Here is a 17,474-nt window from a genome sequence, read left to right as displayed (position 1 = left end):
TTGAACAATGTAGATATAAACAGTTTAACAAAATATGACGCAGGATTTTATTGACGCATGTAGGCCGACTCCAGGCCATTCACCATTGTTTATTTTTTTCCGAATTAAATGAACAATGAGGATGCGAGTATAACCACAATTGTTGGTTAATACCATTTTTTTTATATAAAACATGTTATAATGTACAGTACATGAAGTGGGTGGCAATGAGATATTGTGATGTTGATAGTATAATGTTGACATGTTATAATGTACAGTACATGAAGTTGGTGGCAATGAGATATTGTGATGTTGATAGTGTAATGTTGACATGTTATAATGTACAGTACATGAAGTGGGTGGCAATGAGATATTGTGATGTTGATAGTATAATGTTGACATGTTATAATGTACAGTACATGAAGTTGGTGGCAATGAGATATTGTGATGTTGATAGTGTAATGTTGACATGTTATAATGTACAGTACATGAAGTGGGTGGCAATGAGATATTGTGATGTTGATAGTATAATGTTGACATGTTATAATGTACAGTACATGAAGTGGGTGGCAATGAGATATTGTGATGTTGATAGTGTAATGTTGACATGTTATAATGTATAGTACATGAAGTGGGTGGCAATGAGATATTGTGATGTTGATAAAATGTGATCATGTTGACAATAACAAACGTTATGATATGATCAATTTTATATTTCAATCAAAATAAAATAGCAATATTCAAATAAATGTGAGACATGCTATTTACTGAATTGTTACTTTTTTTAATTTATTTAAGAAAGTTAAGAACAATGTTCTAATTTAGCACTTGTACAATTACTAAACAATAATAATATGATTACAAATATTATTGCAATCAATATTGAATCAGTGCATCTATTGTTATTTTAATTTCATCTAAAAAATTTCAAATTTGTAGGTTTTTATTTATTCATTGAAGAACAATCATGTTTTTGTTGCTTCTTAAATGAATTAAATTAGCCTGTTTTTATTACATAAATATGTTAAGAATTACAGATGTGTTCTTAGAACTGGAATTTAAAATCATTTTAATAGTTGACACATGCTAACTTGATGTTAGTCCTCGGGTAAAGATTTAAAGCTCATGGTTTAGAAAAAAGATGCAAATAGAGTAAGAGAAAATCCAGTGGTGTAGCTCTAGGGTGCGTGATCCCCCTTTGAGAGCTAAAATATTAATAATGAACTATTTCCTTGATGTCTTCTAACTGACTATATTACACCAGGTCTATATCTTCAGTACCCCTCCATTAACAAAACCTGGTCCTGCCTCTGTAGAGGTCTAACATTTCAATTATATATTTATTATGACAGTTTATAGGCTCTTAACAATTTGGACAAATCTGATAAATATGCTTAGCATAAATATTAACCAAAACCAACAGTTTTAAACACAGGATATAGATAGAGATAGATAATTAGAAGTGAACTAGTAATTGGTATTAGTGGCCTGTTTATTTATATATTACAATAATAATTTTTATATTTGAGGAATACATATTAAAAACTATAAATATAATCTATAACGGGTAAATCTATTAAGTATTATAGTTATTCATTTTTTACAAGTTTAAACAAGAAAAACACAATTCTGTTAAATATTTAACTATTATACACAGTTTCTGATAAAAATTTGTATGAATAACTTACCCCTATTGTGCATGGTGCCTAAATGTACTATCCTTTCCTAATTCTTCTATTTAAAAACAAATATTCTGCTTTTGCCATTTAAGGTCTGAACAACAAAGTTTAGTTTTATCTTTGTTAAGCTTCTTATTATCTAAATATGAGTCTACCCCTGCTACTTAAAATAAACTATATACAGGTCATGATTATAATTTTTTTTTAAATAAATAAATCTTTACAATAATAAATTCTTAGTGTACCAATCATTTTATATAATTACCTTATTAAACTAATTTATATCATCAATATATTTACATAACTTTATTATTATACTGAATTTTGGTACTCTGTTCAGTTTAAATTGCTGAAAATGGTAAAAGATACGTCTTGAAGTGGGACTAACTTGAAGTTCACTCTACAACGTATGACGAAGATGATGACATTGATGGTGGTGATTAGAATGAGATGAGGCTGGTGATAAGAGGCGGTGATAAGGGTGATGAGGCATTGATAAGGGTTGGGATGAGTGTGGTAATGATAGTGATGATAGGGCTGTTATCAAGTGTGGTGAAACTTTGGTGGTGCTAACGTTTTGATGATTTAAGAGACGACACAGCCACTGTTGTTTTTAGGATCCTTATCCGTTGGTTTGATGTCCTTCTCTTTAATAGGAGTAACATTCTCATCCTTCTAAAAGAAAAACAAAGTAAATTGTTAATAATAATAATAATAATATAATAAAGCGTGATTATTAAAAGGAAAAGAAAAAAACGAGTTATGTATTGACTTAAGCATGTCCAATGAGCTCTAAAGACATTCTAAGTTTTGAAACTTGAAATAATAGTGTTGGATGAAAAAAGACTTATACAGGATTAGAACCTAAGAACCTGTAATTCAAAGGTGACCACATAAACACTGACATTAGTTCTTTAATTGTGTTAACTGTATCCTTTTGTTACTACAGCAGAACCACTCTATTAAAGGGACACTTTTTTGGGTCCCAAAGGTGTCCCTTTAATAGGGGTTGTACTTTATACTGAAATATTAACACCTCAAATTATTTTTACAGAGTATAATAAAAGTAAAAAGTTAAACATCAATAAATCCATAAAATGAGTCTTCTTTTGTTGTTGTAAAGTGTTCAGTAACCTGATTAGTGTACGTAGATCACATGACCAAAGTAGATTAGATAGGAGAGAACACACATTTTATAAGTGTATTGTTCAGAGAAGAACAACCATAAAAGTACAACTTACAGAACAGAAAAAAACATGTTGGTTAATAATAATAAAGTATTTGATTAATTAGAATTACGATTCAACACTAGCCTAATCTCTACTGTATAATTATTAGCTTGGAGTTAATAATACAAATTGTACTAATCTCTCTATACATATCCCAATACCAAAACATTTTTCGTTACTTACCGAAAACCCCCAAAAATTTAGAAAATTATTAAATAAATTTACACCAGGGAATTCATCCTCATCATTTTGAGTCTGTAAATGGAATACCAGAAACATTAATCCACAAGAAAATGACAGCATTATTAAATTATAAATCAGATTTTTCTCCTCTTAAAGGCTTCTAAACATCAATTTGGTTTGAACAAACTTGGATCTGGTGTGAATGCAACAGGCAAGAGTGAGAATTCCAGGAATTTAGTAGCCCTAGCTAAAAAATTGTTTAACTTTATATTACACAAAGAAATGTATTAATGCCTTGCATACCATACTATACTTATACATTAGTGAATATGATTAGACCACTACCATAGTTACTATTATTAGTAAGCTATACAACAATATTTGTTATGCCTCTCTCACATGTCATGTTGTTCTCTCTTCAGACTGCTGGCTTGAATGTCTCGCCTGTGGAAATAGTTGTATATCATCAGCTAGGCTCACATGAACACAGTATATTATTATTTGTTTGTTGATTAGAAATGGTCAGTACTACAAAATTCCTGTGACTAGCAATAAGGCTTGTTTTCAAAGTCTAATTAACTAAGACTTACTTACAAGGATATTTTTGAACTAGATCTAATCTGGAATAATCTTAGGAAGGATTTAAAATAAAACCTCTTAAAGATCGTAACCTTTAGTACACTAGCGGAAGACTCAAATGACTGAGAGACAAACAGGTTGAAGCAACTTGTTGTTATTTGGTGCTTGTTTGATGTAACCTAATCATAGCAAATACCGGTAAATCAAAGAATTCCCAAAATGAGCAAATAATTTTTTGAATGCCAATGCCCATTTAGTAAATTAACCTATTACAAAAATGCCTCTATCAAGTGAGACATTATAAACAATTATACAATTATACTTCGTATCAATAGGCTAATTAACCCAATTTTACAGCATTTTATTCAATGCTCAGTTCTCTGAAGTCTAATGACAAACACATTCATTTGACCCAAAGTACTGCTATTAGGAATTAATATATTAATTACTTCTGCATACAAACAATTCTGATGCCAAAACTCACCTTAAGTGGAATAAAAACTGAATTTAAAAGCAGTTTTATTTTCATAAATGGAGTAGTAATGTCAATTGGGCTGATGTTATGTGAGATGTGTTGTTAGTAAAGCCAAGTACATTACACTATAAGCTAAAGTACAGTTGTGATTGAGCAGGAACAAGTGCTTTTATTGTTCATGACAAGGAACAATAAAACTGACTTTCAAGATGCTTATTACTTGCATTAGTAGAAAGCTTTGTCTAAGGTCTATTAATCATTTCACAATTTATCTACCGTTCCGAAGTCTTCAAAATCTTAAACCATTACACGAAAGGCCAATCTTCAAAATGCACTTTTTTCATTAAAACAAGTCCCATTTAATTTTCTGGGGAAAATCAGTTTGAACTACTTACTACTACTACTCAACAAATTTGACTGCTGGTTAGTCAAATGGGTTGTACGCATCCTGAAGTAGTTTTGCTAGCTAAAATTCTAGGCCAATCTTACTGAAGATTGGTATCATTATTTAGCGTCCTTGAAAAACGCAACAGTGTAGCCTTTCTAAACGTTCGATGTTCTGGCATAGCACGCTCGCGTTTAATTTTTTGGGGAAACTCAGTTTGAACTACCGAATTACTGAAACAAATTTGACTGTTTTTTATACAAATTTTGAATTTTATTTATTTTAGTTTAATATATATACTTTTTACCAAATATTAAATCCTTTATTTTTCCTTTAAAACAAAGTGAGTACCACCAATTTACATAAATGGTTAGCAATTAATTTACCATTGCATGCATTTCCAGTAAAAAGAGAGACACAATTCTTTAGTGAATTTACGATTTCTGTAAAATTTATAGAAATTACCTGAGCAGGAGCGGAATTGGCAGACATGTGGAATCCATCGTAGATTTGAGGAGTCCAATTTTGGTTTAGGCCTGTGGGGGCATACTCCTGTGGACTAGCTAGTCCATAAGTAGCTTTTAATTCAAGCTCTGGTACTTCTTCTGGGATCTTCTGATAAAATCTAGAGAGAAAGAAGTTTTCAGAATTTTCAAAGATGTACCCACAATGCAGCATCATTACCCACAATCCATAAAAACACATGTTAATATTTTGCATTCAAAAATCAAATATTTTTATATTAGGCATTTAATTTTAAACCTATTCCATTACTATAGTCAACAGATAACCGATTCAAAACCAATTTATTACATTTTTTAAAATTCTTATTTCTTTGAGATGTCTAAAACGAGGTTACTTACATAAAAGAATTTTCTCTTTCAACTTTTTCCAATGTTCTTTTCACATCTGGACCAAACCTTCTAAAGAACAAGTGTTGTTCAGGCTTTGCTATTGTTCCTGGGCCTTTTGCTTTAGCATATTCTTCACACACTATTTTACACTTTTCATAAACTGTAAGAAAAGAAATAAACTATTTGAACAATCCAAGATTGTCTGATAGAGTTTGATTACAGTTGTAGTGCTCTTTTCAGAGATAAACAAGCAAATGTTGGTTTATCCAGGTAAGCTAGGCACAAATAGACTTACATTACATAATACACTAAAATACACATTACATTTACACACATAACAGTACACAAGAAACGACGTTTCACAAATGTTAGTAACAGTAAGAAACAGTTCACTAAAATGACATTGCTCATTTTCACCGTAGGTCTAATTTATTTTACTTCTACTGGTTAGGTTATATTGTAATTTTAGTGTTAATTACTGTGTGTTTTAATTGTCATTATTATTTAAATGATACATTTACTTACACGTATCACTTTCTTTGACTGAACGAATGGCTTCACCACACTTTTCCTTATTCAGCAACACTTTACAATTGTAACAATGAGCCTACAATAATTTATCAAAATATTACAACTTTGGGCGATTGTCTGAGAAAACTGAAAACTAGTGGGCCAGCCAAAGACAAAATGTATTGTCTTGCTAATGCATGTTTATGGAGTGACTGGGGAGAATATTTTCTTGAGTTAAATTTTAAAATGTTTTTAATAAGGTGGTTTTATCCCGGTACTTCACCATACTAATACTGAAAAACACATGATACGTAATTAACCAATCAAATGGTAAGAATAAACATAAATAGCAGAACAATTAATAATGTAATCTAAAGTATAGATATCAAGTACACTACTTACGTATGAGAGATAAAAAGCGAATTTAAGATTAAAATAAAGGCTCCACTTTGTGACGGCCGGATCTTCTATACTTTTAAGCGAGTCTCGCGCTTTTTGAAACAATCTTGCAGTCTCATGAGCTAGGGCCGAGATTAAACTTGCACTGTGTTCCAATTCAATCGCTCTAGCTAAGGTTACTGTAACAAAAATTAATATGAATAATGAATTAATGAAAATCTTGGTAAATGATATTAGTATTAGGTCTGGTTAAGTATAATACTACTGTACTAGGCTGTCTTGTAAATACATATGTATTTCTTGTATCATACTTTTCTTTTTTTAAATATTTGATTAAATTAACATTTGTTTTATACAATAAGGGTTTAGAGATTATGTTGAGATATAGTTTGTGGCACACAACGTATGTAGTTCTAATAAGGGTTTAGATATTATGTTGAGATATAGTTTGCAGCACACAACGTATGTAGTTCTAATAAGGGTTTAGATATTATGTTGAGATATAGTTTGCGGCACACAACGTATGTAGTTCTAATAAGGGTTTAGATATTATGTTGAGATATAGTTTGCAGCACACAACGTATGTAGTTCTAATAAGGGTTTAGATATTATGTTGAGATATAGTTTGTGGCACACAACGTATGTAGTTCTAATAAGGGTTTAGATATTATGTTGAGATATAGTTTGTGGCACACAACGTATGTAGTTCTAATAAGGGTTTAGATATTATGTTGAGATATAGTTTGCGGCACACAACGTATGTAGTTCTAATAAGGGTTTAGATATTATGTTGAGATATAGTTTGTGGCACACAACGTATGTAGTTCTAATAAGGGTTTAGATATTATGTTGAGATATAGTTTGCGGCACACAACGTATGTAGTTCTAATAAGGGTTTAGATATTATGTTGAGATATAGTTTGCGGCACACAACGTATGTAGTTCTAATAAGGGGTTAGAGATTATGTTGAGATATAGTTTGCAGCACACAACGTATGTAGTTCTAATAAGGGTTTAGAGATTATGTTGAGATATAGTTTGCAGCACACAACGTATGTAGTTCTAATAAGGGTTTAGAGATTATGTTGAGATGTAGTTTGCAGCACACAACGTATGTAGTTCTAATAAGGGTTTAGAGATTATGTTGAGATATAGTTTGCAGCACACAACGTATGTAGTTCTAATAAGGGTTTAGAGATTATGTTGAGATATAGTTTGCAGCACACAACGTATGTAGTTCTAATAAGGGTTTAGATATTATGTTGAGATATAGTTTGTGGCACACAACGTATGTAGTTCTAATAAGGGGTTAGATATTATGTTGAGATATAGTTTGTGGCACACAACGTATGTAGTTCTAATAAGGGTTTAGATATTATGTTGAGATATAGTTTGTGGCACACAACGTATGTAGTTCTAATAAGGGTTTAGATATTATGTTGAGATATAGTTTGTGGCACACAACGTATGTAGTTCTAATAAGGGTTTAGATATTATGTTGAGATATAGTTTGTTGAAAAGAATTGTTGAATTTCTCAACATTTCTATCAATATTCTTCGATCATCCTCAGGAGTGAGAATTATAAATATTAAGTTAAGACTGTTGTTACTAACCTGTTATAAGTCCATTATTATAATTATTTCATTTTTAGTTTGGGATGAAAATGATACATTTAGCATAAAGCTACCGAGATAAAATACTCTTGTTGAATGTAATCAATATTTGCTATCTGTTTGAAAAAGCATACAATTTCAGTACACTTGTATTTAAATGCACAACTGAGACACATTCTACTGTGTTGCTCTATCTCTATCATTAATTTTCTTGAAAATCTTGAAACTTAAAACCTTAACTACTCTGCACAATAAATTGTAAATTCATTGATTAATGAAGTCTAGTCATTTGATTACTTAGGCTCCTACTGAATGCTTGCAAGAAAACAATTTTAATTTTCATTTAGAGATAACTAATCTAAATTTTGTATGTGTACACATATCTAGTGTATAGCATTTTAGAATAACCAATTATTATGTTATATTCATTATTGTTAAGGCAGGATTAGGACCTTTTCAAAATTAAAAGGATCAAGGACCAAAGATTATCTGTATTTGCATGTGTCTTTTTTATTGCCTATATTGTTGTATGCACTGTGCATCCATGGTCCTAGAGAAAAATGTATTGATCTGGGCTTTGATTGATAAATAAAGAAAGAAATGGCAGGTGTCAACCTCCTTCTAGGGTTCCTTACCATTGGGCCATCATACCCTCTATACATCAAATAATATTAAATTATTAATTTCGGAAGGGTTCTCAACAGGTGGTCTGCGATTGCGATGCGATGAGAAAGAGTTTTTGCTTAAAATGTTAACAATTTGATTAATATTCTCCAAAGTCATACGACAAGCTTTAGTGAGTCCCATCCACACTCTCTGTTGAAAACCCTTGTGTTAAATGATGTCATCACAGTATACCTTCCTGTGCTTCAGCTGTACATTGTAAAGTATATGCACTCAATATTCTGGTATCCAGATCAGAAATGGCAACACCCTCTTCTTTTAATTGTGGTACAAGACTTTCCTAAACAAAACATTATAAAAGGTGAGTTAATTGTAAACATAGGGAATGAGCTGTTAGAAACGTTGGCATTGTGTCGTAGGGTGACCAATTCCTTTCTACTCTGCCTTTGCTCTCTAGAATTTTTCACCCAGGTTCTCAATGGTTTTGATGATAAAATGACACAAAACAATGTTGTCAATATACCTCTATATGCTTAAATATTCCAGCAGCAGTTCGCAGTGCTCTGTGAACTTCTTTAGCCTCATCTTCTTCAACCCTTAAAAAAAGGAAACCCCATTTAAGCTTACATTAAAGCTAGTTGTTCTGATTTAAAAACCTGTATAAAGTAATTCATTAAAAAAAAGTTTCCCTGTACAGGTATTTTAAAGGGGGATTCTGGGTTTAAAATTGCTTTTAAATATCGTTTATTTATTAAATAAAAAATATTATAACAATATAGACATGTCAGAATGAAGAAGTAATAACGAGAAATTAAAAAAATTAAATTTCATATACATTTTAGGGTAAATTCAGGGAAAGTCTGTTTTTCAGCAGCTTGGGGAAGCTCATTAATATTCATGAGATATTCACAAAATCACGTCATCAGTGGATTACAAACTCGCGACGTCAAGCTTGTACGTTGTGTTCTCTCTCCTCTGTCAAACGACGACCACCCGATCATTGTGAAATACATTTTTTGTAGATTTGCTAAGCTAGGCCTAAAATGTAATAATAACAGTAGTAGCATATATTTATTTGACATTTAATGAAATACAAAATTTAGTTCAGATTACGGAGTCATAAATTATACTATTTTTATACCTCGAATTAATAGTACAGATCGTATATCGGCTTCACGTACTAGGCTAGGCCTAGCCTAAATCATTTTATTCATGCCGGGGTGAGAGCCATTTCTGACTAGGGATTCCATGCCACGATGGCTACGTTAAAACTTTGGGACCATTATTCATAGGCCTAGCTAGCCTATTACTAAACGATTGGCCCATCAATAACAAAACTCAGTGGATTCCAAACCCATCCTATCAACCAAACTCCTAAACAATCTAAACCTAAAACGTTCTACAAAAATCGGCTGTAAATATTGAAGCAAAACAAGGTCCGATCGCCGTCCGCACGTATGGTGTCCCGATCGTCTAATAAGTAGGCCTAGTTTACTCTCCAAAAAAGCGGATACTGCATCAAGCAAGTAGACCGGTAGTAGGAAGGAGGCCTAGCCTAGCCGATCCGGCCCAGTTAAAAATTGAGCTAGCTAGTGTAGTAGACCCTATGCGAATTGATACTACCAGGCCTTTTACTATAGGCTACACTTGTTAAAATTAGCAATACTGTACTTATGTTTGCAAATATTCCAACTCTCTCATTCGAGCTATATTATCTATACCATTCCGGTAGGTTGAGTCGACCTTCAATCAAATACTGTACATCGTTCATGTTGTGATTATAGACGGGGTATACTCGACCCGACCAGTTTGGTATTGTATACTGTATCTGCTTATCACGTGACGATGCCAGGCATGGGCAGAGAGAGCACGTGTATCGTCGTCTCGCTCTCCTCGCTCAGCAGGAATGTATACGTTACGCTTCATTGATTTTGAAGGCTTTCCCTAAGTCAGTGCGAAAATCGGCAAACGTAAAGTGCAAACTTATCTAATTTTTCACTGTTTTGATGGATTTTCATAGAAAATTGACTTTATAAATGGGAAGACCGACTAAAATTACATCAGATAAGTATAATTTTACAAAAGTAATTGATATGGTTAATGATAACGAGTCGTCGGAAGATTGACCATTTCACGAATTTCCTATTCTGTAACCACAGTGTGATTTTGCCGTAGCTGCACTTGTAATCTGGCCTCATTTCACAGCCTTCGTTCTGCTTCACTGGGCGCTTATATAAATTGAAACTTTTACCGTTCAAGAGACAAACCAATATATTTTACATTTTTTACTATTCATTTTAAACCCGGAACCCCCCTTTAATTGGCCTTTCACTAAGGAAGGGCTAGTGTTACCCAAAAGCTCTGCAATTTCTTTCTGGCTGCTTTAAACTGTTTTATCTCATTGAGATCCGGCCACTGATACTCACAGCATTGTAATGTGTAATATTACAATTTAATATTAAATTATTAACATTAAATGTTGACTTACTCCTGTTTGCTTCCAGCAAGTTTAGCTGCATGCTTAGTATACCATAGAGCAACATTATACAAAATACTAATCTTCTCAAACACTAAATCGTTTTGTTCTCTGAAAAGAAAATAATAATACAATGTGTATGAGAATTTAAAAGGAATGGAAAAGATGGATGCCACATGTGTGGAAAGGAGGGGATAGATGAAAGGGGATGGATGGATGGAAAGCGGTGGATGGATGGATGGATGGATTCGAAGAAGATGATGACAATGATGATGATGAATCATAATATTTGTAGTTTTAAATATATGTCACAAAAAACTTACACAAGTTTTGATATCAATGTGTTGGACCACTTAATCCTAAATGCATGTCTTAGTTTACTTTCTCCGTCAAACCCTCCGCTAGGCTCATTCATGGCACCTCCTTCCTCCATGCTCATTTCACCCTCAGGGGTAGGTTCTAGTTGTGGTGGGGGAGATGATGCTTGTGAACTGCCTTGAGGGGCAACAATAAACCCTTCAAGTAAGGATAGGTACTTTTCTGTAGCATTTTGGATGGTTGTTACCTCGTTGCCTGGGTCTGGTAGAAGCTGCATAAGGGCAGCTCTAGCATCTCGTGTTTCACTAAAAGAAGATGCAAAAAGCAAAGCAAACTATAAATGAAAAATATTAATTACAATATTAAAGAAAGCAGTTAAATAAAAAAAAAAGGGGGAACGCAACTCTCCTCTTTAGCTACCTGTTATTGAAAGAAAGTGCAGTAGCAGTACCGTTTACATTAAAGTCCTAGACTGTATAAATAATACAAATATTTATAATATTAATTAATAAGCAAAAATAAATCTATAATAATATACTGTAAACATACAGCCTAATTTAAATTAAAACAAAAGCTCCATAAATCTAGGCTGCTAGTTACTAAAATAAAGACAAAAAACAAGGTAAAACTAAAAAGCATTATGCCTAGCCTAGGCCTATGATGCAGTGTGTTGTTGAAAAATAACACATGAGTCATCATCATATGGCATGTCATCTCTTCTAGGCCTACTAGACCCGGCTAGGCCTAGCTAGATAGGTTATGGTAGTAGGGGAGCGTTGTAGGGCCTAGCCTGGTCCTACCTAGGCTAGGTTATAATAAAAAAACATGAGCCTACTTGCATATCTTTCTTGCTAGTGGAGTAGTCGCTTGAATTCCAAGATCAAAACTTAAAACAATCGAAGCTTTGAGAGGATTCCGATGAAACCAATGAGCCATTTTTTAGAATTTTAGAAATTTACATCAACTGTTGACTCAGGGGCCATCAGGTATATACAATATACCATATTGGTAAGTTTAGATTGTCAACAACCACAGTACGTCTGTATGAAAGTCTATGTAAAAAGTTGTACGTTACGGTTTGCGTAGACTTTCATACAGACGTATGTAGTACTACGCTTAACATACCGATATGGTATATTTGATTTGCCTCTGCACTGAAACTCGAGCGAAAAAGATCCCGAGCGGGATTTCCACGTAACAAAAACAAGGGAGACATTTAAATTGTAGTAACTATTTGTAATTTATCAAACATATTTATTTTTTTTAAACTGTGCAATGGCTGCTGAAGGTAATCCAGAACACAGTGGACAAGCTGAATTGATGGCATTCTTAGAGAAGGAGGGAATTGTAACAAAAACATATGAACATCCTGAAGTATGAAATTATTATTTGTTTACACCTGTTTACACCTCATATTCATAATTTCATAAAAAATATAGTTGATAGAGTTAATGTACAGTACAATGTCTAGTTTCCAACAAAGGCAAACCATCCTCACTCTAGGTGACTACTGTATGAAAAAAAGAGAATTTATTTTATTTTTTAGAGATCTTCCATACCATTTCTGAACGTCAAAAGTCTGCGCACTGAAGTTTTTTTTTAAAGATTAATTTGTGGTTTTTCTTAAATAATAAAATCCTTTAATTTCCAGGTTTTTACTGTAGATGAAATGATGCCATATTTGGAGAAACTGAACCTAGAGGGCGCAGTAAGCAAGAACTTCTTTGTAAGGGACAAAAAGAAACGTAATCATTGGTTGATAACTGCGCATCACTACCAATCGGTAAATTTAAACACACTTGGCAAGAAACTTGGTGCATCCGGAGGAATACGCTTTGCAGATGAAAGTGTACTGAAAGAAAAAGTTGGAGTTGGCCAGGGTTGTGTGACACCACTCGCTGTTTTAAACGACAAAAAGGGCGAGGTTAAGTTGGTAGTTGAGGCAGATTTCTTAAAGGAAGGAAAACATAAGCATCTACATTTCCACCCAATGGTTAACAGCGCTACATTGGCAATAACGCCGTCGGATTTTGTTAAATTTGTCAAAGCTACTGGACATGAACCAATAGTGGTTGATATGACAGAGCCCACAGATTGCTAAAATCTTTAGAAAAGAACTCATGGCCGGAATAATATGAACCATGTTCTTACAATGAATATACACTATTCTCCTTTTTTTTAATAAATTCTACTGTATTCAGAGATTATTGTATCTATATATAAATTTACGTAAGGGCAAAATTCGGTAAATCGCACCTTACTTTTAGAATTTTTACTCGATGGTATGTAAAGTTGGTTCGTACTTTCGGTACTGATTTTTAACCACCTGATGTAACCCTGTTTACTAATTAAATTAAGTTAGATAATTAGTTATTGACGATTAAAACGAATTTAGGTTCAACGATTTGCCCCAGATAGGGGTGTTTTCCGATCGTGGTATACACTGTCTAATGGATGTCCATCTTGAAAAATACCCGCCACAAAAATGCGAGGCGGCTTCGCATTTTCCTATCTCCTCCTACGATAATTGTTTTTAATAGCTGAAAACCGGTTGAACAGCTCGAGTACAGTATCATAATGTTGAAGACAGGCCCATTTTCTTAAAAAAATACTATTTTGATAGATTTAATATACGTTTATACAAATGTATTGATTTGCGATGAATGGAACATTCCAATCTCTGTGTCGTTCCACAAGTGTCTATTCCCTCAGGCGTCGTAAAGGAAAGTACTGTATACTCATAACAGAAATTCGATTCATTTTTTTTTTCAATCTGTGCTGCAGAGGTTGGATATCATTTTTTTTAAACGGATAATAAGCTAGCGTTTTCAGTCGCCGTAATTTAATATTTATTACCGATTAAATCGAATTTATGATTTGCCCCGAATAGAGGTGGTTTTCACAAATTGTTTAACATTATATATAAACATACGTCGTAGTGTATCATTACATGTACTGTACTATTTCAATCGACTACGACGGTGATAGTTTCAACAAAGTATTACATCGCAATGTTTTACTGTGTTTAGTGGTATATTATTTGTAAAACATGTTAATTAATATTTCGTTACAAAATAAAGAATATATTTAAAAATTGTTCCTCTTTGCACCCAACCTCTTCCCCATCTGTCAACCATAATGTTACATACAAAACACAAATTAAGTTTGTTTAAATTTGACTTAAACAATTGGTCTCATTTTCCCAGTTTGCTAATTTTAGTTGAGTACATAAATCACAGTGTCTATTTAATCGTTCCTGTAAACGACATATATTGTTGTCCTGCATTATTGTACATTTGAAATCGCCAGTTTTTTAACGCTGAAATTACTGTGTATTCGAGAACCATCTGTGGGCACGATCTAGTTTGTTATAAATGCATCATAAGCATTTTTTAGGGTCCCTAATCAGCTTTGGCTGGATGCAAGGTTGTAGTGAGACGTTAAAAGAGATGCTTTAAATATAATTATTAATATAAAACATGACAATATCTGCTTTGGAATTGGGGTGGGTAGTGAAAATTTCAGACGAGGCGAGTGCCTCATGTTGGCTACGGCTCTGGGATGGACCACCCTCGTAAAATAAACTGTCAAAATAATTAGTTTTCTCTGGCAAGGGTGTAAACTCTTGGAAAGATTACATTAAACATTTTTCTGTAAAAGACACATTTGTTCCGTACTTCATTTTACTATTTTTAGGCCTCGCCCATCCCTATTAAAAATTCTGTATCTGCTACTGGATTGGTATTGGTATATTGCATTTTTAATACTCAATGGAGGATATAAAAATCAAGTGTAGTTTTACCATTTTACCATTGCATAATTGTAACTAAAACAAGTTCATTAGCAAAATTAAAATTCATGACAAGAAAATAAATATAATAATATTTATTTAGAGAAGTAGGCTTAGAATCAATCTTAGTCACACACTCAGTTCATTATCAAATCAAAAATTCCGCCTTATATACTGTAAGTTTCCTTTTTTTCCATTCAGGATATTTACATAAAAAATAATTCATGGTATGTATACAAAAGTAATGTACAGAATTTATATATATACTGTATAGAGTGCAATATACAAATTGATATATATACTGTATAGAGTGCAATATACAAATCTAAATTTATATAGGCCTATATATATATGTATATATTTGAAAAGGTACCACAAATGTTTTACCGTTTTTATTCAAATAAAAAAAAAAATGCTTCCCTCCAATAAATGCCCCCCACCACCCACACAACATCAAATAAATGCCCGCCACATGCATATACACAATGTGTATTATAACATATTTCTAATTTGTAGTAGAATTCCCATGATCTACAATTGACAAAGTACAATTTTGAAGAATTTTTATTGTATTTAATCACTTCTTGATATTAAATGTGTTGTATTTTTTCATTTTTAGGGAGAATCTGTTGATTATACATGTTACCATATTACACCCAAGAAAAATAAACACTTCCTTCGAATAAACGCCTCCCTAAAATAAACTCCCTTCCAAAAAATAAATGCCCTGGGGCGTTTATGCGGCTAACTACGGTTAACCATTAGTAGACCTCAAAACTATACAAAAAGATACAGTTTGTATACTGTAACATTGGTATTGTACTAAACCGGATACCTCATACATTTCATCTTTCTAAATCTTCAAATTTACAATAAAAGATAAAACTTAAAACAAGATTTAATTTTAACAACAATTTAAATATTCATGCTTAACACACAGTGTTCAAACTTTCTCTATTATAATTTGAAACAAAATAATGTATACTGGTTTTGTGTAATTTATACATAATATATATGTAGCAGGTCACTCACTCTCCTGGAATTCATGTGGTTTTCCATACTTAACTAATGTTCAACTCCTAATAATTAATTGCCTTATTCTATGGAATTGGTAATAACTTACACCCAGCGTTGGCCAATAGCATCCAATTTGGCTGAGCTTAACACATACACTAAAGGATTATTGTCTGTAAAAACTTTAAAATGTGTCCCCAGTAAGTAGTCGCGAAATTTTGATGTGACCGCCCACTTTAAAGCCAAAAATTCTAGCTTATGTGCAGGATAGCGAGTTTCTGATGGTCTAAGTCCTCGGCTAGCGTAAGCAAGGACGTGTTGTATCCCGTCATGTATTTGAGACAACACTGCTCCCAACCCTGTTCCCGATGCATCCGTTTCCAGGATAAATGGTTGCGAATAATCTGGATAAGCAAGTATCGGAGCAGTAGTTAAACGGGTCTTTAATAATGTGAATGCTTGGTCACAATCAGAAGTCCAATTAAATACAGTAGGCAATTTACGGGCATAACTACGTTTATGTTTTTTTGTGTTACAATCCCCTGATGTGAGTGAATATAAGGGTGCTGCTAATGAAGAAAAATTTGAAATAAAACGACGATAGTAACCACAAAATCCCAAGAAACGTTGAACCTCCTTACTGATTCATAGATTTTTAATGTTGAAGTTAATTTTTGTTATTTATGCATGATTACATTATACTTAATTTTTCTTTTATCACTTGAGGGTATGTTATAGCGGCCCCTCAAAACATTTCGTATTATAAATAACATTAGATTATTTACGTTTGATTTATTTTGCTTTGATCTCTTTTAATAATTTAAGATTGATTTTCTGATATACAGTATTTTGCTATAAATTTGTTTGGAACATGATTGTTTTGATGTTTATGTACGGGTAATACGTACGTGCCTTGAACACGCTGTATTGTCAGTGGTTTAGTGTGGCACTTGTTTCTGGAATGAGATGTTCGTTCCTGTTATATTTTGTATGCTAAATTGTTTTTTTGTTCTTTCTTTTGATTTTGCCAATATTGTTAGTGGGTTGTCCTGCGACATGAATACGGCTCTACAAACATGTATTTTTCTAGTTTGTTTTATCTTATAATATTGGTGTTGCTTATTCCGTTAATGTTTATATGCTTGAACATACGGCAGCGGAAAGTTATGTTTTTTTCTTACTTAAGTTTGCTTGTACTTTTCATTTGATTTTTGTGTTAATTTTGTAGTTTGTAAGTTGTTTTAATATTTTATACTGGTTTAGCTTAAGATTTATGTTTTTTATGTAACATCGAGGGCGATGTTCAGAAAGCCAGGGTGGATGTAGCAGGTCACTCACTCTCCTGGAATTCATGTGGTTTTCCATA

The 17,474-nt window shown here is 32.8% G+C and overlaps 2 protein-coding genes across 6 annotated transcripts; one reads left to right on the top strand and one right to left on the bottom strand.

Moving 5' to 3' along the window:
- Positions 1–841: 841 nt before the first annotated feature.
- Positions 842–12,301, bottom strand: LOC140060385 (BRO1 domain-containing protein BROX-like). 5 transcript variants are annotated; one of them, XM_072106567.1, is made up of 11 exons: positions 12,140–12,301; positions 11,310–11,609; positions 10,999–11,097; positions 9,034–9,106; positions 8,745–8,850; positions 6,276–6,451; positions 5,889–5,970; positions 5,373–5,523; positions 4,975–5,134; positions 3,071–3,142; positions 842–2,333 (listed from the first exon to the last, which is right to left on the bottom strand). In XM_072106567.1, exons 1-11 carry the CDS (start codon positions 12,238–12,240, stop codon positions 2,244–2,246), a joined length of 1,410 nt encoding a protein of 469 aa, XP_071962668.1. In that variant the 5' UTR covers positions 12,241–12,301; the 3' UTR covers positions 842–2,243. The 5 variants fall into 5 exon arrangements, with proteins under 5 accessions (XP_071962668.1, XP_071962669.1, XP_071962671.1 ...); XM_072106568.1 differs by having other exon boundaries at positions 842–2,330; XM_072106571.1 differs by lacking the exon at positions 3,071–3,142 and adding an exon at positions 3,470–3,514 and having other exon boundaries at positions 2,252–2,333.
- A 171-nt stretch (positions 12,302–12,472) lies between these two features.
- On the top strand, positions 12,473–13,511 carry LOC140060798 (prolyl-tRNA synthetase associated domain-containing protein 1-like). Its single transcript, XM_072107148.1, has 2 exons — positions 12,473–12,678; positions 12,956–13,511. Exons 1-2 carry the CDS (start codon positions 12,580–12,582, stop codon positions 13,403–13,405), a joined length of 549 nt encoding a protein of 182 aa, XP_071963249.1. The 5' UTR covers positions 12,473–12,579; the 3' UTR covers positions 13,406–13,511.
- The last annotated feature ends 3,963 nt before the right edge of the window (positions 13,512–17,474 follow it).

The sequence above is a fragment of the Antedon mediterranea genome, chromosome 10 (assembly GCF_964355755.1).
Source record: "Antedon mediterranea chromosome 10, ecAntMedi1.1, whole genome shotgun sequence".
In the NCBI taxonomy this organism is placed as follows: domain Eukaryota; kingdom Metazoa; phylum Echinodermata; class Crinoidea; order Comatulida; family Antedonidae; genus Antedon; species Antedon mediterranea.
This window is presented reverse-complemented; position numbering and strand designations above follow the sequence as displayed.